The sequence below is a fragment of the Amphiprion ocellaris genome, chromosome 1 (assembly GCF_022539595.1).
Source record: "Amphiprion ocellaris isolate individual 3 ecotype Okinawa chromosome 1, ASM2253959v1, whole genome shotgun sequence".
Classification (NCBI taxonomy): domain Eukaryota; kingdom Metazoa; phylum Chordata; class Actinopteri; family Pomacentridae; genus Amphiprion; species Amphiprion ocellaris.
In genome coordinates, this window is record NC_072766.1 from 43375067 (window position 1) to 43398557 (window position 23491).

Below are 23491 nucleotides of genomic sequence, written 5' to 3' on the forward strand. Positions count from 1 at the left end.
TGCGACGGACTCTGAAAAGTGGCCTCAGTGTGGACGTGGTTCAGGCTTTGGGACTCAACAAGACCGGAGACAAAGTCTGATCAGACCGATTGATCGCTGAACTATTGATCAGAGACTGAAGCAGATTCACACATTTCCACCAGAACCTCCCTCTGATCATCTACCACATCTGATCCATCCTTCTGATCGACCTCCAGACACACTGCTGCAGACTGAACCGTTTACCTCCATCAGTCTGAAGCTCTTCTCAGCTGTCGATGATCCACCACCTTCATGGTTCCATGAAGAACCTCTAAAAACAGAATGTTTCATTTAAGCTTCAGGTTTTGGAGAATAAAGTTGGTTCCACATGAAGCCAGCAGACACAGGAGGACTGATGATGAAGCTCCGGAGCTGCTGGAAGCTGCACTCTGGTTCAATGCTAACACTTTCCACCTGTTTCCAGTCTTTATGCTAAGCTAAGCTAGGCTAACACCCAACTGTTTCAGCTTTAAAACGGGGGAGAAACTTTCATCAGTTAAAAACAAGTTCATTCAGTCAGAAATGTAAAAAGTGCATTAAAGAGTTTGATTTCTTGGTTATTGATCAGTGAGATCTGAAGATGTTTAACGTCCACCTGAACTTTCCTGGATTAACAGGATGAAATATGTTTAATTCTGATGTTAAGAGACTTTAAGAAGAGAATTAATCAGAAATCTGCACGTTTAGTCCACATTTTAGATCCAGGAAACGTTCAGACACAAAGGTTAATGTGTGTTAGTGTGTGTTAGTGTGTGTTAGTGTGTGTTAGTGTGTGTTAATGTGTGTTAATGTGTGTGTTAACGTGTGTTAGTGTGTGTTAGTGTGTGTTAATGTGTGTTAATGTGTGTATTAATGTGTGTTAATGTGTGTTAATGTGTGTTAGTGTGTTAACGTGTGTTAGTGTGTGTTAGTGTGTGTTAATGTGTGTTAATGTGTGTATTAATGTGTGTTAATGTGTGTTAGTGTGTGTTAGTGTGTTAACGTGTGTTAGTGTGTGTTAATGTGTGTTAATGTGTGTGTTAATGTGTGTGTTTGTGTGTGTGTTAGTGTGTGTTAGTGTGTGTTAATGTGTGTGTTAATGTGTGTGTTAATGTGTGTGTTAGTGTGTTAGTGTGTGTTAATGTGTGTTAATGTGTGTTAATGTGTGTGTTAACGTGTGTTAGTGTGTGTTAGTGTGTGTTAATGTGTGTTAATGTGTGTATTAATGTGTGTTAATGTGTGTTAATGTGTGTTAGTGTGTTAACGTGTGTTAGTGTGTGTTAATGTGTGTTAATGTGTGTATTAATGTGTGTTAATGTGTGTTAATGTGTGTTAGTGTGTTAACGTGTGTTAGTGTGTGTTAGTGTGTGTTAATGTGTGTTAATGTGTGTATTAATGTGTGTTAATGTGTGTTAGTGTGTGTTAGTGTGTTAACGTGTGTTAGTGTGTGTTAATGTGTGTGTTAATGTGTGTGTTAATGTGTGTATTAATGTGTGTGTTAGTGTGTTAGTGTGTGTTAATGTGTGTTAATGTGTGTTAATGTGTGTGTTAGTGTGTGTGTGTTAATGTGTGTGTTTATGTGTGTTTATGTGTGTTTGTGTATGTTTGTGTGATTGTGTGTTGCTGTGTGTTTGTGTGTTAATGTGTGTTAATGTGTGTTAGTGTGTGTTAGTGTGTTAACGTGTGTTAGTGTGTGTTAATGTGTGTGTTAATGTGTGTGTTAATGTGTGTGTTAGTGTGTTAGTGTGTGTTAATGTGTGTTAATGTGTGTTAATGTGTGTGTTAGTGTGTGTGTGTTAATGTGTGTGTTTATGTGTGTTTATGTGTGTTTGTGTATGTTTGTGTGATTGTGTGTTGCTGTGTGTTTGTGTGTTAATGTGTGTTACTGTTTGTATGTGTTAGTGTGTGTTAGTGTATGTTAGTGTGTGTTAACGTGTTTTAGTGTGTTAATGTGTGTGTTAATGTGTGTTTGTGTCTTTGTGTGTTTGTGTGTGTTATTGTGTCTCTGTTGTGTTTCTTCTGCTGACTTCAGGTGAAAAAATTCAGATTCTGGTTTAACTTAAACATTTTATAGGAATATGAAATATTAAATCCAGGCTCATTGTGTTTCTGCTAAAGTTAATAAAGATTTTTAATAAAGAACGACACTCTATACGGTTTTCTCTCTTTATCATGTTTATTGACGTTCATCTTGAAAGTTCTGCAGGAATTTCAAAGTCTTGAGTTTCACTTTTAATAACTTCAGTTTCACCTATTGATTTTGTTCCAGATTTTGAAGCTAAAAATGAGAAAATATTTTAATTATCAGAAGGAAGATCACTCAGCTAATCAGCCGCTGATCCTGACGTTTATTTCTGCAAACCTCAGGTTGAATTAGATCAATAATAATAATCAATAAGTGCTGTTATTATTGTTCCTGCTGGTTTTTATGACGTGATGCTGAAACTACAATTAATTTCTGTTCTTTATTATTTTAAACTTTTAAACTGAACCTGCTGAAATCATCTAAATATGAATATTAGAACCTCAACCTTCTATAGTTTCTGTTTAGAACTGATTTATTTTTAATTAAATGTATTTTTCTGTTACTGTTTCTCAATAATAATTTTCATGTTTGTCAGTTTAATTCAAGACTTTAATGTTATTTTATGAGATAATCAGCAAAATAATGTTTACAACTTAAAGACTTTATTTAAATCATTAAATCCAAATCCAACTTTATTTCTAAAGCACTTTAAAACAACACTGTTGACCAAAGTGCTGTACACATTGAATAATAAAATAAATGAATAAATTTAAAAAAAAATAAAATAACGTGAGTATAAAAATCAGACATAAGACACAGGTTGTACAGTAAAGTCAGCTCTAAGCTGAGCTATACGCCAAGTTAAATCAAATTTGTTTTTAAAAGAGATTTCAAAATAGGGAGGGAATCAGCCTGTCTGATATTTAGTGGGAGCTCATTCCACAGTTTAGGAGCAGCCACAGAAAAAGCACGATCACCTCCCAGTTTCTTTTTGGTCATAGGCGCCACCAGTAGAGCTTGATCTGCTGACCTCAGTGAGCCAGAAGGGTTGTAGGGAACCAGCAGATCACACAGGTACAGGGGGGCCAAACCATGGAGGCATTTAAAAACAAATAAAAGAAGTTTGAAATCAATACGGAGGTGCACGGGGAGCCAGTGGAGGGATTGGAGGATGGGAGTTATGTGGTTATATTTACGTGACCCCGTTAAAACGCAAGCGGCAGCGTTCTAGTTGAAGTCTCGACAGTGAGGTTTTGCTGAGTCCTGACTAAAGCGTTGCAATGATCTAAACGAGTGATAATAAAAGCATGGATCAAAATTTCAAAGTTGTGACGAGATAAAAAAGGCTTCACTTTGGCAAGTTGCCTCAAATGACAAAAAATCAGAATGAAGCTTCAATTTCAATTCAATTCAATTTTATTTATATAGCGCCAATTACAGTCAAATTGTCTCGAGACGCTTTACAGAACCCATATGCCTGAACCCCAGAGCAGCCCTAAGGAGACAGTGGCAGGAAAACACCCTTTTAACAGGGAAAAAAAACCTCGAGCAGAACCCGGCTCTAATGTGGGGGGACCCATCTGCCTGCTGGCCGGGCGGGTTGAGAGGGACAGAAGAAGTAGAGAGGTAGAGATAGAGGGGTAGAGATAGAGATAGAGGGATACAGATAGAGGGGTAGAGATAGAGAGGTGGGGGGGTGGGACACAAGGACCATAAAACACAGCCACACATCTGAAGCATCCAGCATCCAGCTCTGGGACCAGGGACACTCGGAGAAAGGACACAGAAAGAAACAGAGTGAATGTAATGCAATAATGGTATATATAGTAAATACATAGGTAGTTAGAGAAGGGCTCAGTGCATCCAGAGAGGTTCCCCAGCAGCCTAGGCCTATAGCAGCATAACTAGGGGCAAACTAAAGGGACGTCAAGAGGGGAAGTCAGTTGTGCAAATGAAAACACCAGCTCACCCCGTCAGGGTCACCCAGTCAGTCCTAACTATAAGCTTTGTCAAAAAGGAAGGTTTTAAGCCTGGTCTTAAAAATAGAGAGGGTGTCCGCCTCCCGAACCCAAACTGGGAGCTGGTTCCACAGGAGAGGTGCCTGATAACTGAAGGCTCTGCCTCCCATTCTACTTTTAGAGATTCTAGGAACAGCAAGTAAGCCTGCAGTCTGAGAGCGAAGAGTTCTGCTAGGGTAATATGGTACTATCAGGTCTTTAAGATATGACGGAGATTGGTTGTTAAGAATGCTTCCAGAGCTGCTGAATAAAAGCTTTATTTAAACACATTCAAACATTTAAATAAAGTTTAAACTGAGAACCAGAATAAACTGTGAGCAGATTTATTATATTTTAAAATATGTTTTAACTAAATGTTCCTGCAGAATAAATGACTGTGTGAAACTGATAAAGATAATTAACAGAAATGTTCACTAAATGTTCCGTTTTGGCTCCAGAAAGAATTTATCCACATTTTTAAAAATAAAATCAGATAAATTAAAGCTAAAATTTAATTACAGTCTTTAATCTCGATAAGCTTTCAAATAACAGCAAATATTATAGAATAAAGTCCTATTTTTGTCTGATTTAAATTCAGTAAAACTGTAACTTTATGGTCAAACATGTAAAATAAAAAATCTAAACTATTATTTATAGAAGTCCAGATTTTTAATGTGAACTTTATTTACAGTTTCAGCCTTTTTATTTATTTTATTTTTAAATTTTCTTTTACAGTGAACATGTGATTATTTATCTGTAAATAAACTAAGAGGAAACTACAGAAACAGCAGTAAACTTTAGATTGTTTGTTTATTCACTACAGTAAAGTATCAGAGTAATCTATTACTCAGTTTGTTTACTATCCTCCGGTATCGATGAGTGACGTCAGAGCTGATCAGGTGTGATCGGTCACCTGCGCTGCTTCCGTTTCTTTAACGGCTCCGGGCGGTCACATGTCTCCGGTGTCCCTCCTCCTGTTACCGGAGGTTGACCGGCCTCCTCCGCTGCGTCTGTCCGAGTGTCGGCGCCTATAAAGGGATGACAGCAGGGATGTCCTCCCGCTGAGCTCCGGGACACGATGCTCGGTCTGACGCTGCTGCTGTTGTTGCCGACGGCCGCCGCCGCCGCCGCGGACCGGTCCAGGACGGAGGCTCCGCCGCTCCGGGGGCCGGGGCTCCGCTTCTCCCCGCCGGTCCCCGCCTCTCCCTCCGCCCCGCCGCTGCTCCTCCTCCCTCAGCCCGGGGCGGAATACGGGGCGCCCGGTGTGGCCTTGGCCCGGTCCGCGGCGGAGGAGCCGGACGGCCCCGCGGAGGAGGAGGACGGCGGGCACCACGGGGAGCACGGCGGCGGGTACCGGGTGGTCCAGTGGGAGTGGAGCTACGTCCAGACCCCGTTTATCATCGCCATCTGGCTGCTGGTGGCCAGTGTGGCCAAGATCCGTGAGTAGAACCAAGACTTAGACCGGACCGGTAACTGGACCGGAATCTGGACTTAGACCGGACCGGTAACTGGACTGGAACCAGGACTTAGACTTTATGAGTCTAATTACTGGAACTTTACTGGTCTAATTACTGGAACTTTACTGGTCTAATTACTGGAACTTTATGAGTCTAATTACTGGAACTTTACTGGTCTAATTACTGGAACTTTATGAGTCTAATTACTGGAACTTTACTGGTCTAATTACTGGATCTTTACTGGTCTAATTACTGGAACTTTATGAGTTTAATTACTGGAATTTTACTGGTCTAATTACTGGAACTTTATGAGTCTAATTACTGGAACTTTATGAGTCTAATTACTGGAACTTTACTGGTCTAATTACTGGATCTTTACTGGTCTAATTACTGGAACTTTATGAGTCTTATTACTGGAACTTTACTGGTCTAATTACTGGAACTTTATGAGTTTAATTACGGGAATTTTACTGGTCTAATTACTGTAACTTTACTGGTCTAGTTACTGGAACTTTACTGGTCTAATTACTGGAACTTTACTGGTCTAATTACTGGAACTTTATGAGTTTAATTACGGGAATTTTACTGGTCTAATTACTGTAACTTTACTGGTCTAGTTACTGGAACTTTACTGGTCTAATTACTGGAACTTTATGAGTCTAATTACTGGAACTTTATGAGTCTAATTACTGGAACTTTACTGGTCTAATTACTGGATCTTTACTGGTCTAATTACTGGAACTTTATGAGTCTAATTACTGGAACTTTACTGGTCTAATTACAGGAAATTTACTGGTCTAGTTACTGGAACTTTACTGGTCTAATTACTAGATCTTTACTGGTCTAATTACTGGAACTTTACTGGTCTAATTACTGGAACTTTACTGGTCTAATTACTGGAACTTTATGAGTCTAATTACTGGAACTTTACTGGTCTAATTACTGGAAATTTACTGGTCTAGTTACTGGAACTTTACTGGTCTAATTACTGGAACTTTACTGGTCTAGTTACTGGAACTTTACTGGTCTAATTACTGGATCTTTACTGGTCTAATTACTGGAACTTTACTGGTCTAGTTACTGGAACTTTACTGGTCTAGTTACTGGAACTTTACTGGTCTAGTTACTGGAACTTTACTGGTCTAATTACTGGATCTTTACTGGTCTAATTACTGGAGCTGTTGGACTGCAGTTTATTGGTTTAACATCTGATTGTGTCGTTTGGACTGTTTTTTCTTGCGTCTTGAAGACTCTAAATGATGAATGCGTTTAAACATTAAGGTTCTTCTGTGAGAGCAAACATCATGTTTAGTCGTAACGGGAGAACTCTCCGCTGATACATGATAATAACAACTATTTTATAAAACCTAAAACCTGAAAAAGAAGCAGAACGTCCTGAGTGAGCTGCCTGGATCCTCCAGGTGTCTTTTAAAGAGAAAAGTTCTGCATCAGCAGCTTCAAGATGAATCCATTATCCTAACAGACTTCTGTGAACACCCCCATGTTCCACAGCGTTGGACCAGTCCAAAAGAACCACAGAGCAGAACGTTGGTTCTTTACAGATCCAGGATGTTCCAGAGCAGCTGCTTCATCTGGGAAACTTTCATCTGCTGGTGAAGAAGAAAAAAATAGAAAATAGTGAGAGTAGTGTTTTTATCCTGAAACCAGTTCAGAGACGGAGGTTCTAAGTTCTGTTTTAGACAAACAGTCTGATAGTGAGTCACTGCTGCATGGGACACATGAACACACGCACACACACGCACACACACGCACGCACACACACACACACACACACACACACACACACACACACACACACACACACACACACACACACACACACTCAGTTTAACAGTGTTTCTTGTTGACTCTGAGAACATTTGGATTCATCCGCCACTGAAAATAGTCCCTGCCAGACGCACCGATAGAACCTGAACCTTCAAGTGTTTTCAAAGCTTCATGTCTTAAAGGAAGTCAGTTATTTTTATTTCTCTGGCGTCACACAGAGTGTGTTTAATGAGATTTACAGGTGAAAGAAATGAAAACGTGAAGTTATCAGAGATAAACCCCAGCAGCTGAACCACGTTTTACCGATTAAACTGGTCGATTTAAACAGCAGAAAAATGTCAAAGTTGATGAAACTAACATGATACGATAAAACAGAAAACCAACGTCTGTAGAAACACCAGATAGAGATTCAGCTGAAGCAGCGGCTCAATGTTTTAACAATGTTATAACAACGTTTTACTGATTTAAACCGTGTTCGATATTTAAGGTAAACTCTAAACGCTGTTAGAAACTTTGAAAACGGAGATTTCAGTTTTACTCATCAGACCTGAAACTACGAAGCTGCTCTTTGGTTCTCATTGGTTGTTGTGTGTCCTGTTGGTTGTTGTGTGTCTTGTTGGTTGTTGTGTGTCTGCTGTGTCGTTGGCTGCTGCTCCAATATTGTAAAACATCTCAGAAATGTTAAATGCTTCAAAGTGACATCAGTTTCCTGAAGCGTTCAGCAGGAATCAGGGTTTGTTGGAGACGATTTACAGCAGCGGATTGATCTACCTGTGTGTGTGTGTGTGTGTGTGTGTGTGTGTGTGTGTGTGTGTGTGTGTGTGTGTGTGTGTGTGTGTGTGTGTGTGTGTGTGTGTGTGTGTGTGTGTGTGTGTGTGTGTGTGTGTGAGCTTCATGCTGAGCAGCTGAATGTTGTCAGTGTGTGTGTCGTCTGGTGTGTAGGAGGTTCAGCTGTGTGTTGTTTTTACTCCAAAACCCTCAAAGTTTCTTCACCAGGAGAATTAAATGTTGTTGTGTTTGTGTTTGTGTCTTTGTCGTGGTTGTATGTCTTTGTTGTTGTTGTGTCTTTATGTCATTCAGTGTCTTTGTTCTTGTTGTCTTTGTGTCATTGTCGTGGTTGTATGTCTTGTTGTGGTGTCTTTGTTGTCATTTGATGTCTTTGTTGTTGTTGTGTCTTTTTTTGTCGTTCAGTATCTTTGTTGTCACTGTGTGTCATTGTTGTTGTTGTGTCTTTGTTATCGTTGTGTGTTTGTTGTGGTTGTTTGTTGTCACTGTGTGTTTGTTGTCGTGTGTTTGTTGTCTTGTTTGTTGTCGTGTGTTTGTTGTCGTTGTGTGTCTGTTTAATGTTCAGCAGCTGAACTTGTGATGTTTTAATGAATCATGATGTTAAACAGAGATGGAGCTTTTAATGCTTTAATTCACCAGAGTGTGTGTGTGTGTGTGTGTGTGTGTGTGTGTGTGTGTGTGTGTGTGTGTGTGTGTGTGTGTGTGTGTGTGTGTGTGTCTGTGTCTGTGTGTGTGTGTGTGTGTGTGTGTGTGTGTGTGTGTGTGTCTGTGTCTGTGTCTGTGTGTGTGTGTGTGTGTGTCTGTGTGTGTGTGTGTGTGTGTGTGGGTGTGTGTGTGTGTCTGTGTCTGTGTGTGTGTCTTTGTCTGTGTGTATGTGTGTGTGTGTGTGTGTGTGTGTGGGTGTGTGTGTTGTGACTCACTGCAGACCTCACATTTGTGTTCAAGGCTACAGACTCACATTCGTCATGACAACAGAACAGCTGGCTTATGTTCATTATGTGACATCATCAAAAACATTCTGACCAATCAGAGAGAAGATACTATGACTCATCACCTGTTCAAACTAAAGACCCTGAGGAGGTAGGAAAGGAAAGGAGGAGGTAGGAGAGGAAAGGAGGAGGTAGGACAGGAAAGGAGGAGGTAGGAAAGAAAAGGAGGAGGTAGGAAAGGAAAGGAGGAGGTAGGAGAGGAAAGGAGGACGTAGGAGAGGAAAGGAGGAGGTAGGAGAGGAAAGGAGGAGGTAGGAAAGGAAAGGAGTACATAGGAAAGGAAAGGAGGAGGTGGGGAAGGAAAGGAGGAGGTAGGAGAGGAAAGGAGGAGGTAGGAAAGGAAAGGAGTACATAGGAAAGGAAAGGAGGAGGTGGGGAAGGAAAGGAGGAGGTAGGAAAGGAAAGGAGGAGGTAGGAGAGGAAAGGAGGACGTAGAAGAGGAAAGGAGGAGGTAGGAAAGGAAAGGAGTACATAGGAAAGGAAAGGAGGAGGTGGGGAAGGAAAGGAGGAGGTAGGAGAGGAAAGGAGGAGGTAGGGAAGGAAAGGAGGAGGTAGGAAAAGAAAGGAGGAGGTAGGAACGGAAAGGGGGAGGTAGGGAAGGAAAGAAGGAGGTAGGGAAGGAACAGAGGAAGTAGAGAAGGAGAGAAGGAGATAGGGAAGGAAAGAAGGAGGTTGGAAAGGAAAGGAGGAGGTAGGAAAGGAGATAAGGAGAGAAGGAGGAGTTAGGAAAGGAGGTAAGGAGAGAAGGAGATAGGAAAGGAGATAAGGAATTAAGGAAGTATCTGACGTGTCCTTGTCCTCCTGCAGTGTTCCATTTCTCTCAGCGTTTCACCACTGTGGTCCCAGAGAGCTGCATGCTGATCCTATTGGGTCTGGTTCTGGGCGGAGTCGTTCTCATAGCCAATAAGAAGCAGCTGTACCAGCTGGAGCCCGCCCTCTTCTTCCTCTTCCTGCTGCCCACCATTGTAGGTGACGCGGGATACTTCATGCCGGCTCGACTCTTCTTCGACAACCTGGGCGCCATCCTGACCTACGCTGTGGTGGGAACACTGTGGAACGCCTTCTGCACCGGGTTCTGCCTGTACGCCACCAAGCTGCTGGGAGTCATAGGTCAGTGCTTGAGGTCATAGGTCCATGATGGAGGTCCTAGGTCAGTGATGAGGTCCTAGGTCCATGATGGAGGTCCTAGGTCCATGATGGAGGTCATAGGTCCATGATGGAGGTCATAGGTCCATGATGGAGGTCATAGGTCAGTGAAGAGGTCATAGGTCAGTGATGGGGTCATAGGTCCATGATGGAGGTCATAGGTCCATGATGGAGGTCCTAGGTCAGTGATGAGGTCATACGTCCATGATGGAGGTCATAGGTCCATGATGGAGGTCATAGGTCCATGATGGAGGTCATAGGTCCATGATGGAGGTCATAGGTCAGTGATGAGGTCATACGTCCATGATGGAGGTCATAGGTCCATGATGGAGGTCATAGATCCATGATGGAGGTCCTAGGTCAGTGATGAGGTCATACATCCATGATTCAATTCAATTCAATTCAATTTTATTTATATAGCGCCAATTACAGTCAAATTGTCTCGAGACGCTTTACAGAACCCATATGCCTGAACCCCAGAGCAAGCCAAAAGGCGACAGTGGCAAGGAAAACACCCTTTTAACAGGGAAAAAAAACCTCGAGCAGAACCCGGCTCTAATGTGGGGGGACCCATCTGCCTGCTGGCCGGGCGGGTTGAGAGGGACAGAAGAAGTAGAGAGGTAGAGATAGAGGGGTGGAGGTAGAGATAGAGGGATACAGATAGAGGGGTAGAGATAGAGAGGTGGGGGGGTGGGACACAAGGACCATAAAACACAGCCACACATCTGAAGCATCCAGCATCCAGCTCTGGGACCAGGGACACTCGGAGAAAGGACACAGAAAGAAACAGAGTGAATGTAAATGCAATAATGGTATATATAGTAAATACATAGGTAGTTAGAGAAGGGGCTCAGTGCATCCAGAGAGGTTCCCCAGCAGCCTAGGCCTATAGCAGCATAACTAGGGGCAAAACTAAAGGGACGTCAAGAGGGGAGAGTCAGTTGTGCAAATGAAAACACCAGCTCACCCCGTCAGGGTCACCCAGTCAGCCCTAACTATAAGCTTTGTCGAAAAAGGAAGGTTTTAAGCCTGGTCTTAAAAAGTAGGAGAGGGTGTCCCGCCTCCCGAACCCAAACTGGGAGCTGGTTCCACAGGAGAGGTGGCCTGATAACTGAAGGCTCTGCCTCCCATTCTACTTTTAGAGATTCTAGGAACAACAAGTAAGCCTGCAGTCTGAGAGCGAAGAGTTCTGCTAGGGTAATATGGTACTATCACGATCTTTAAGATTATGATGGAGATTGGTTGTTAAGAGCTTTATATGTCAGAAGAAGGATTTTGAATTCTATTCTAGATTTAACAGGGAGCCAATGAAGAGAAACCAATATAGGAGAAATATGATCTCTCTTGCTAACTCCCGTCAGTACTCTGGCTGCAGCGTTTTGGATCAGCTGTAGATGTTTCAGAGAGCTATTGGGACAACCTGATAATAAGGAATTACAGTAGTCAAGCCTAGAAGTAACAAATGCATGGACTAGTTTTTCTGCATCACTCTGAGACAGGATGTTCCTGATTTTCACAATATTTCTCAGGTGGAAAAAGGAAGTCCTACAGATTTGTTTTATGTGCGAGTTAAAGGACATGTCCTGGTCAAAGATAACACCGAGGTTCCTCACAGTAGTACTGGAGGCCAATGTAATGACGTCCAGAGTAACTATATGCTTTGAAAGCAATTCTCTAAGATGTTTGGGGCCAAATACAATGACTTCAGTCTTGTCTGAATTTAGTAGTAAGAAATTATAGGTCATCCAGGTCTTTATGTCCTTAAGACAATCTTGCAGTCTAGCTAGCTGATTAGTTTCATTTGGCTTCATAGATAAATACAATTGAGTGTCGTCAGCATAACAATGGAAATTAAAACAGTGCTTCCTAATGATGTTGCCTAAGGGAAGCATGTATAATGTGAACAGTATTGGTCCTAAGACAGAACCCTGAGGAACTCCATGATTAACCCTAGTATGCTCAGAAGAGTCATTGTTGACATGCACAAACTGGAACCTGTCTGATAAGTAGGATTTAAACCAGTCCAGTGCTGTCCCTTTAATGCCAATAGAATGTTCTAGTCGCTGTAATAAAAGTTTGTGGTCGATTGTATCGAATGCTGCACTAAGGTCCAAAAAAATAAGTATAGAGACCAGTCCATTATCTGACGCTATGAGAAGGTCATTAGTAACTTTCACCAGAGCTGTTTCTGTGCTATGATGCACTCTGAAGCCTGACTGAAACTCTTCAAACAGGCTATTCCTTTGTAAATGTTCATATAATTGATTTGCAACTGTTCTTTCCAGAATTTTAGAGAGAAATGGGAGGTTGGAAATTGGTCTATAGTTGGCTAAAACATCTGGATCTAGAGTGGGCTTTTTAAGTAAAGGTTTGATTACAGCAACCTTAAAAGCCTGTGGTACATAACCTGTTACTAGAGAGAGATTAATCAGATCTAACATTGAGGAATTAATTAAAGGTAAAGCCTCCTTGAACAGTCTAGTTGGGATAGGATCTAAAAGACATGTTGATGGTTTGGATGTAGAAACTATTGAAATGAGTTCAGAGAGATGTATGGGGGTGAAAAATTCTAAATATCCATCTGGTCTTACAGCCAATTCTAAAGTATCTGTACTCGATGATACATCTGTGACATTTGCAGGAAGGGCCAGATTAATTTTTTCTCTAATCGTAATAATTTTATTTGTAAAGAAGCTCATGAAGTTGTTACTGCTCAAAGCTAAAGGAATACAAGTTTCAACAGAGCTCTGACTCTTTGTCAGCCTGGCTACAGTGCTGAAGAGAAACCTGGGGTTGTTCTTGTTTTCCTCTATTAAAGATGAATAATATGTTGTCCTGGCATTACGAAGAGCTTTTTTATAAATTACTAGACTTTTTTTCCAAGCTACATAAACTTCCTCTAAATTAGTGGAGTACCACTTCCTTTCCAGCTTTCGGGACGCCTGCTTTAAAGTCTGCAGCTGGGAATTCTACCAAGGAGCAGGTCCTCTCTGAGATAGAACTTTCTTTTTTACAGGTGCAACACTATCAAGTGTTGTACGCAGTGAGGCTGCAGCATTATTAACAATATAATCCACTTCTGTGGGGGTAAAATTATAATATTTCCCTTCCATTATATCAGTAAGTGGTGCTGGACTAAATAGAGAGGGTATTATATCCTTAAATTGAGTCACCGAATTGTGAGACAGACATCTACTGTAATGATATTTATTCTTAACTCCTATACAATCTATTGTTGTAAATTGAAATGTTATCATAAAATGGTCAGAAAGAAGAGGGTTCCGGGGAAATACTGTTAACTGTTTGATTTCTATGCCATAAGTCAGAACGAGGTCAAGGGTGTGATTAAAACTATGAGTTGGTTTATTTACATGTTGAGAAAAACCCGATTGAGTCTAATATTGAATTAAAAGCAGTCGTAAAGCTGTCACTGTCCACGTCAACATGAATGTTGAAGTCACCCACAATAATGACTTTATCTGAGCTGAGCACTAAATCAGATAAAAAGTCTGAGAATTGAGATAAAAACTCAGAGTAAGGAGCAGGAGGACGATATACAACAACAAATAAAACTGGTTTCTGAGCTTTTAAATCTGGATGAGAGAGACTAAGATTTTCAAATGAACTGTAACTAGGTTTAGGTCTCTGGTTCATTTTTAAGCTAGAGAGGTAAATTGCTGCCACTCCTCCTCCTCGGCCCGTGATTCGAGGAACATGACAGTTAGTATGACTAGTAGGAGTTGATTCATTTAGACTAACATATTCTTCCTGCTGCAACCAGGTTTCAGTCAAACAGAACAAATCAATCTGGTTATCAGTTATCAAATCATTTACTAACAGAGATTTAGACGAGAGAGATCTAATATTTAACAGACCACATTTAATTGTCCTGTTTCTTCGCTCAGTTGAAATAGTGGTATTAATTTTAATTAGATTTTTATGGTTACTATGTCTTTTGTTTAGTTTTGATTTGCTTAATTTATTGAATTTTGGTGGTCGGGGGACAGACACAGTCTCAATAAAGCTAAGTGATTTACTGGAGGGTGACAGCTGAGAGGAAACTGCAGAGAGGTGTGGAAGACTACAACTCTGCATCCTGGTCTGACCTCTGGGTTGTCATGCTTTAGGAGTTCTAATAAAATCAGCCATATTTCTAGAAATGAGAGCTGCACCAGCCAACGTGGGATGGATGCCGTCTCTCCTAATCAGACCAGGTTTTCCCCAGAAAGAGCTCCAATTGTCTATAAAGCCAACGTCGTTTGCAGTACACCACGTAGACGACCAGCGGCGAAACGATGCCATACAGCTAAACATATCATCGCTTGTCAGATCAGGCAGGGGTCCAGAGAAAACTACGGAGTCCGACATGGTTTTGGCAAAGTTACACACCGATGCCACACTAACTTTGGTGACCTCCGATTGGCGTAACCGGGTGTCATTACCGCCGACATGAATAACAATCTTACTGTATTTACGATTATCTTTAGCCAGCAGTTTCAAATTTGCTTCTATGTCGCCCGCTCTGGCTCCTGGGAGGCATTTTACTATGGTCGCTGGTGTCGCTAGCTTCACGTTTCTGACTACGGAGCTGCCAATGATCAGAGTTGGTTTCTCAGCGGGTGTGTCATTGAGTGGGGAAAAACGATTAGAAACGTGAAGCGGTTTGTGGTGTGCCGGGACAGCGGGCTTGAGCTTAGGACTACGTTTCCTACGAACTGTCACCCAGCTACCCTGACTTCCCGGCTGCTCGGGAGCTGCTAGGGTACGGCTAGCAGAAGCTACACTAGCAGCTATATTATTGCGGTCCGCACCGGCTAAGGGAGCCTGGCTAACAGCTAGCGGGGTGTTTTCCATGGTGCGGAGCCGCGCTTCCAATTCAGAGAGCCTCGCCTCCAAAGCTACAAACAGACTGCATTTATTACAGGTATCATTATCACTAAAGGAGGCAGAGGAGTAACTAAACATGTGACACACTGAGCAGGAAAGAGAAGGAGAGGAAGAGGGAGAAGCCATGCTAACTGCTAAGTGCTAGGCTAGCGGACAGAGATAACAGATTAACTTAGAATTAAGTACTGAGAGGGTGCGTGAAGAAAACGAGTGTATGTTACGATTCAAATATTACCGCTACACACAGATTTAATGAATATCAAATTAGATGGAGTGGATAAGCTACAACAGTCACAGAACACAACACAGCGCTACAACAGGAAGTGACGCAATACGCTCACCGTAACGTCAGACGTCAGCAGGGAGAAACATCCAATGGAATGGATGATGGAGGTCATAGGTCCACGATGGAGGTCATAGGTCCATGATGGAGGTCCTAGGTCCATGATGGAGGTCATACATCCATGATGGAGGTCATAGGTCCATGATGGAGGCGCTAGGTCCATGATGGAGGTCATAGGTCAGTGCTTGAGGTCATAGGTCAGTGATGGAGGTCAGTGATGGAGGTCGTAGGTCCATGATGGAGGCCATAGGTCCATGATGGAGGCGCTAGGTCCATGATGGAGGTCATAGGTCAGTGATGGAGGTCATAGGTCCATGATGGAGGTCATAGGTCAGTGATGGAGGCCATAGGTTCATGATGGAGGTCATAGGTTCATGATGGAGGTCATAGGTCAGTGATGGAGGTCTTAGGTCCATGATGGAGGTCCTAGGTCAATAATGGAGGTCAGTGATGGAGGTCCTAGGTCCATGATGGAGGTCATAGGTCAGTGGTGGAGGTCAGTGATGGAGGTCATAGGTCAGTGATGGAGGTCATAGGTCCATGATGGAGGTCATAGGTCAGTGGTGGAGGTCAGTGATGGAGGTCATAGGTCAGTGATGGAGGTCATAGATGGAGGTCCATGATGGAGGTCATAGGTCCATGATGGAGGTCAGGGATGGAGGTCGTAGGTCATTGGTGGAGGTTGTAGGTTATAGTGGGTTTACAGTGTGTTGAGTGTTGCTGTTAACGTGTGTGTGTGTGTGTGTGTGTGTGTGTGTGTGTGTGTGTGTGGGTGGGTGTGTGTGTGTTTCTGTGTGTATCTCTGTGTATGTGTGTGTGTGTGTTTGTCTGTGTGTAGATGAGCGTGTCCAGGCTGACCTCATGGACTTCCTGTTGTTCGGAGCTCTGATATCAGCTGTAGATCCGGTCGCTGTCCTCGCTGTGTTTGAGGAAGTTCATGTTAATGACATGTTGTTCATCATCGTGTTCGGAGAGTCACTGCTGAACGACGCCGTCACCGTGGTGAGAGACACACACACCTAGACACACACACACACACACACACACACACACACACATATATATATACACACACACATAGACACACACATGCACACACTCACCTCCTACAGACGGTTCCTTTAGAAGGTTCCTACAGACGGTTCCTTTAGAAGGTTCCTCATCCGGTTCCTGTCCAGGTTCTGTGTGATGAAGACAGCCAGCAGCAGAACCTTCTCATTCCCTCAGTAGACGTGGAGGTCCAGAAAGCTGAGATTAATCAGATTAACTGCAGCTGTTTAATCCTCAGCAGAACTCAGAACATGAACTAATCTCAGCTCCAACTGGAGCAAACACAAACAGTCTGAGTTCCACCGAGGTTCCATCATCCTGGTGAGGTTCTGCAGACAGAACGAGCACGCTGAGTTCTAGAACAGAGGAGATAGCAGTTAGCTGGTCGGTGTTCCTGGTCTGATCAGGATGTTGTCAGGAAGTCAGGCTGAGCACTTCCTGTTACCTGGCTGGAAACGTGAAAGGGGCGGGATCATCCATCATACTTCCTGGTATGAAACACACATGCTCCGCTGTAGTGTCAGTGGAAGCATCTCCTCCTGGGTCAGACCTACTAGAACCTGTGTGGGTCTACAGATCCTGGACTGGGTCAGCTGCCTGTCCACCAGGAGCTGCAGTAATATCTCTGCTATCCAAGGTTCTAAAAAACAACACATCTGCTACGATAAACCCAAAACTGTAACCCTCCACTTCCTCACAGAAGCCTCCTCTGCTGGTGTCTCTTCAACCATGGCCTGTGGAATTACCAGCCGGCTGTAAACAAACAGAACTGATCCAAACACTCATTCTCAGTTCTTTTTTTCAGCCATAAGGTGCATAGATAGTTTCGGCCAAACATGTCAAGGTAATCAACATCTATCTATGTACCTTACGTCTGAAAAAAAGAACTCAAAATTACGGCATTAAACCTCCTGTTGTTTTCATGTACAGGAACCAAAAAATATTGTTTCCTTGTTTGAAAAAAAAAAAAAAAATTCAGCAAAAAAATTCCCTGAATTTCTGAAAATTTGCAAAACCTTCGGGAAGAAAATTCCAATTATTCCTTAAAAGTTTTATTTTTAAAAAATCCCCCAAATTTGGCAAGAAAATTCTTGTAAATATTTTTCAAAAATGAGTAAAAATCTTCCAAAAAAAATCCTAAAAATATCTAAAGTGATTCCATATATATCAGTAAAACTTCTAATATTTTCTTTAAGAACATCACTTTTAAACTTTATTTTTATTTTTTCTGTTAAAAAATTTTGCCACCCTTGTATATATTGTAAATAAAGCTGCTGTAACAATGTAAATTTCCCCTGGAGTGGGGAGAAATAAAGAACTTTATCTTTATCTTTATAAAAATCAACCAAAATCCAGCGAAATTTGCTGGATTTTGGTTGATTTTTTTGTGAATGGTCTTTAAGAAACATTTTTTTGACATTTCTTTTTTTCCACCAAAAAATGTTCAAAAATTTTCCCAAAAATGTTGAAAATGTAGACATTAAAATTTTTTTTTCCCACATTTTCAAAGTTTAAAACGGGTCAGTTTGACCTGCAGGACGACACGAGGGTTAATAAGAAGACATGATGAAGGTTTTTGAGGTATGATCCAAACACTGGTTCATTGTTCAGATATTCGGGTGCTAGCCCTGATCTCTGCTGACTCCATCTCCTCCCACCTCCTCTGCTGCTGGATGAGGAGGTGCTAATGCCAGTTCACTAAACTCTCTGCCAAACAGCCACTCATTTGAACACCGTGAAGTCGGTGTCACCGGTTCAGCTGTTGCCCTCCAGGGTGTCAGCCAGGAAACCCTGTAGATGAACTGGACATGTTCCTCTCAGCCGTCCAGGACTATCACACACCGCTGGTTGTCATGGGAAACATGAGGGAGCTGACTTTCTGTCCCTTATGGCATCCTTTGACCTCCAGCAGGTCTCCACTCTGACCTGATGTTCTGCTGAAGCTGCTCCTGAGTGTCCCTCCTCTTCATCTGTCAGACCTTCATTCTGTTCACTGTCTCCTTACCAGAAGACGTTCCTGTTCTCCTGCAGTGGTCTCCTTCCACCTCAACCTTCAGTCCCTCATACCATCCCACTTTCTGATGCCTCCTCCTCCTCCTGAGACCCAGCTCTTCCTGTCGTCCCCCAGACATCTCTCTCTTCATGAACAGACATAAACATGAACAATAACCACTAAAATGTTTGTTTCATTTCCATTTATCTGCATTTTGCATCTGATTACTACAAAGTGACATTACAGTGATTATAATCAACATTTATAGACTTTCTGTAATCTCAAGCACTTTCAGTGTCTTCTAAATTGGTCTATTATGGGATGGCTCCACCGTTAGCCAGTAGCTAACGTTAGCTCTGGTGCTAACAGCAGCATGTTTTCCATTGAGGTGATCAGAAACAGCCAGGCTTTAATCAAGAAAACTTTCCTCCCAACGAGCTCAATGTGTCTTGTCTTCCTTAAACTTTCTGATGTCACTCAGTGGATCTTCTTCAGCTAGAAAACAGACTTTAGGTTCATTAGCGCCACCTACTGGGCTGTAGTGTTTATCAGAGTTACTGGTGGGACACTGTAATTAATTAATTGAAATAAACACCTTAAAGTTCCAGCACTAGTTCTTTAAATTCTGCTCTGATTCTTCTGTGGTTCAGTTTTAGGTTCAGAGTCTGAAAAAGGATCTTGTTGCTGTTGAGTGTTTTAATCTTCTCTATAAATGATGTGGTTGTTATGAAGCTGAACTGTGATCCTCTCTGTCCTGCAGGTTTTATATAAAGTCTATATTTCCTTTGTGGAGGTTGGAGCTGAGAACGTGCAGATGACAGATTATTTCAAAGGAGTCGGTGAGTCTCAGAGAGAAAAAACTAAATCTCAATCAATCAATCCAAATTTATTTGTAGAGCACTTTACAACAACATAACAGAAGAACAAAGTGCTTTCCATCAGCATGATAAAACAAAACAATACAATTTGGATTACTATAAAACCATAGAATCCATGAAAAACAAAACTACTAAAACCATAAATCTGATGTAAAGGAGACGTCTGGGAGTGACTCCTCCTCCAGTAAACAAGCAAACACATAAATAATACAAACAAAGCTCAGCAGAATGAAGGAGTCACAGCTGTAGAATGAGTCAGATTATTGTCTGTGTAGTTTCTCATTCATCCAGGTCATGGTTATCCAAAGTTGTTTAAATCAATCCAACTGGACTTTAAGAAGGTTCCTTGAAGATTTTTCACCTCTCATCCAAGAGGAGCCAGGTGGGCCTTGGCAATGGTCGTCGGAAGACGAATAACACTGACCACACCTCACAGAGGTTATAAGCTGAAGCAACATCAACCACCACCAGAACTGAAGAAGCCTCTTGGATGAGAGGTGAAACGTCTTCAAGGAACCTTCTTAAAGTCAAGTTGGATTGATTTAAACAACTTTGGAGAGTCAGATTATTGTCTAGAATTAATAACGGTCTGCTCTCATCATGTGTTAGTCTGTAAACTGGTGTTTAATAATAAAGTTCTAATCTTTATTAACTGGTGTTTATTGTTCATTTGTAGGTTTTAATCTTCATCATGAGCAGATCTCAGGAACATTCCCACCATAGCCACCTCTGTAGAGTCTGAAGCTCGTTGGTTTCTCGTTCTTTGACTCCGTCAGAAGTTCTGAATAGATCTCTGCCTCTTCCTCAGCCTCCTTCCTCATCGTCAGCGTCGGAGGGACTCTGGTCGGTCTGGTCTTCGCCGTCATCCTCGGCTTCATCACCCGCTTCACGAAGAAGGTCCGGATAATCGAGCCGCTCTTCGTCTTCCTGCTGGTCTACCTGGCCTACCTGACCGCAGAGCTCTTCTCACTGTCCGCCATCCTGTCGTAAGTCCAGAACCAGAACCAGTTTAACCCCATCCTGTCGTAAGTCCAGAACCAGAACCAGTTTAACCCCATCCTGTCGTAAGTCCAGAACCAGAACCAGTTTAACCCCATCCTGTCGTAAGTCCAGAACCAGAACCACTGTAACACCATCCTGTTGTAAGTCCAGAACCAGAACCAGTGTAACACCATCCCGTCTTAAGTCCAGAACCAGAACCAGTTTAACCCCATCCTGTCGTAAGTCCAGAACCAGAACCACTGTAACACCATCCTGTCGTAAGTCCAGAACCAGAACCAGTTTAACCCCATCCTGTCGTAAGTCCAGAACCAGAACCAGTTTAACACCATCCTGTCGTAAGTCCAGAACCAGAACCACTGTAACACCATCCTGTTGTAAGTCATGAACCAGTGTAACACCATCCTGTCTTAAGTCCAGAACCAGAACCAGTTTAACCCCATCCTGTCGTAAGTCCAGAACCAGAACCACTGTAACACCATCCTGTCGTAAGTCCAGAACCAGAACCAGTTTAACCCCATCCTGTCGTAAGTCCAGAACCAGAACCAGTTTAACCCCATCCTGTCGTAAGTCCAGAACCAGAACCAGTTTAACACCATCCTGTTGTAAGTCCAGAACCAGAACCAGTGTAACACCATCATGTCTTAAGTCCAGAATCAGAACCAGTTTAACCCCATCCTGTCGTAAGTCCAGAACCAGAACCACTGTAACACCATCTTGTTGTAAGTCCAGAACCAGAACCAGTTTAACACCATCCTGTCGTAAGCCCAGAACCAGTTTAACCCCATCCTGTCATAAGTCCAGAACCAGAACCAGAACCAGTTTAACCCCATCCTGTTGTAAGTCCAGAACCAGTACCAGAACCAGTTTAATCCCATCCTGTCGTAAGTACAGAACCAGAACCACTGTAACACCATCCTGTTGTAAGTCCAGAACCAGAACCAGAACCAGTGTAACACCATCCTGTCTTAAGTCCAGAACCAGAACCAGTTTAACACCATCCTGTACTAAGTCCAGAACCAGAACTAGTTTAACCCCATCCTGATGTAAGTCCAGAACCAGAACCAGAACCACTGTAACACCATCCTGTTGTAAGTCCAGAACCAGAACCAGAACCAGTTTAACCCCATCCTGTCGTAAGTCCAGAACCAGAACCACTTTAACCCCATCCTGTCGTAAGTCCAGAACCAGAACCAGTTTAACTCCATCCTGATGTAAGTACAGAACCAGAACCAGAACCAGAACCAGTGTAACACCATCCTGTCGTAAGCCCAGAACCAGTTTAACCCCATCCTGTCATAAGTCCAGAACCAGAACCAGAACCAGTTTAACCCCATCCTGTCGTAAGTCCAGAACCAGAACCAGAACCAGTTTAACCCCATCCTGTCGTAAGTACAGAACCAGAACCAGTTTAACACCATCCTGTCGTAAGCCCAGAACCAGTTTAACCCCATCCTGTCATAAGTCCAGAACCAGAACCAGAACCAGTTTAACCCCATCCTGTTGTAAGTCCAGAACCAGTACCAGAACCAGTTTAACCCCATCCTGTCGTAAGTACAGAACCAGAACCACTGTAACACCATCCTGTTGTAAGTCCAGAACCAGAACCAGAACCAGTGTAACACCATCCTGTCGTAAGTCCAGAACCAGAACCACTTTAACCCCATCCTGTCGTAAGTCCAGAACCAGAACCAGAACCAGTGTAACCTCATCCTGTCGTAAGTCCAGAACCAGAACCAGTTTAACCCCATCTCGATGTAAGTCCAGAACCAGAACCAGTGTAACACCATCCTGTCGTAAGTCCAGAACCAGAACCAGTTTAACCCCATCCTGTCGTAAGTCCAGAACCAGAACCAGTTTAACCCCATCTTGATGTAAGTCCAGAACCAGAACCAGTGTAACACCATCCTGTCGTAAGTCCAGAACCAGAACCAGTTTAACCCCATCTTGTCGTAAGTCCAGAACCAGAACCAGTTTAACCCCATCCTGACCCGGTTTCTCTTCACTCATCATCTCAGTTCTATGAAATATTTTGGCTGAAGTTTGAGAATTTCATGTTTTCAGACCTGAGAATTTTTTTAATTTCAAAAACAACAGCATGAAATCCTTTTAAAGGTTTGATATCTCCATAAATTAAACTAGCAGACATGAAACAGAACAGACAGAAGAGTTTATATCAGATCAGATTAAATGGATCCAACAGACGACACTGTTTAATTATTGGACCTTGAAAGTGGGAAAATGAAGGTGGAGTCAAACTTAGAAAGTCCTCCTTCACACAGGTTATCTATTAAAGGCTGCACAAACTGGAATACTCACCTCCAGCTACCGGAGAAAGATCCACCTGTCAGTCTGCAGACAGTAGAAGACGATTAACAGTCAGACTGGTGGACATTCAGAAAAGTAACATTCTTCTCTTTTCCTGTTTTCTGCTCCATATTGATCAATGATAGGTACTAAACTATCAAAGGCTTGATTGGCTCAGCTTCCACATCAATGGTAGCATTTTATTCCATGTTTTATTTGTTGTTGGCTTACCCTACCTGTGAAGGAAAAATGACTCTGTTCCCCTGATGAAGGTTTTCACTCACTACTGTTAGCTCCCACATATTCCAGATTGTCATGCAGGCTGTATCTGCCCACTGCAGTCACCTTAAATCCAGCTGTAGATCCTACAGGGTGTCACCTCTGACCTAGACTCTATTCAGCTCTGTAGACTGAAGCTGGAAGCATTCACACCCAGAGACACATGGTAGACAGACACATCCCAGACAAACAGCTGCTGAAGAAACACACGACTTGGTTCAGAGTAAATATTGTCTAGTTGACGTTCCTGAGCAGACAGATTGTTTCCATAATGAGCCGTAATCTAAATCATCTCCATTTATGCCCCAGTTAGAAGAGAATCCTCAGAGTTGATTCTGCTGATGCTCACATCACTGCTGCTGGTTGAATCTCTTCTCCTGATATCAGTGAACCTTATTCCCAACATAAACCATCTGAGTCTGCCTCCTCGACATCGCAGAATTCCCTAACCCTACTCTAACCACAGTAACAGGGCTGCTAATCCATGCTAATGTGATCTTTTTCTCAGCAGTAGAAGCTAGATATTTAGCTGCTGTTACTGATGGAAAACAGTCCAAAGAATTAGT

The 23491-nt window shown here is 42.5% G+C and overlaps 2 protein-coding genes across 14 annotated transcripts in view; both read left to right on the forward strand.

Annotated features, from left to right (window-relative positions):
• fhod1 (formin homology 2 domain containing 1) overlaps window positions 1-2142 on the forward strand; it is a 63205-nt gene extending 61063 nt beyond the window's left edge. For all 13 annotated transcript variants that reach the window (XM_055013483.1, XM_055013484.1, XM_055013481.1 and 10 more), the window contains one exon: window positions 1-2142. In XM_055013483.1, coding sequence (XP_054869458.1) covers window positions 1-80 — 80 coding nt within the window. In that variant the 3' untranslated portion in view covers window positions 81-2142.
• Window positions 2143-5009: 2867 nt separating this feature from the next.
• slc9a5 (solute carrier family 9 member A5) overlaps window positions 5010-23491 on the forward strand; it is a 36108-nt gene continuing 17626 nt past the window's right edge. The window contains exons 1-5 of the mRNA XM_055013513.1: window positions 5010-5462; window positions 9851-10153; window positions 16258-16421; window positions 19223-19301; window positions 20149-20326. Of these exons, the coding sequence (XP_054869488.1) occupies window positions 5102-5462; window positions 9851-10153; window positions 16258-16421; window positions 19223-19301; window positions 20149-20326 (1085 nt within the window). The 5' untranslated portion in view covers window positions 5010-5101. The remainder of the gene's footprint in view (window positions 5463-9850; window positions 10154-16257; window positions 16422-19222; window positions 19302-20148; window positions 20327-23491) is intronic.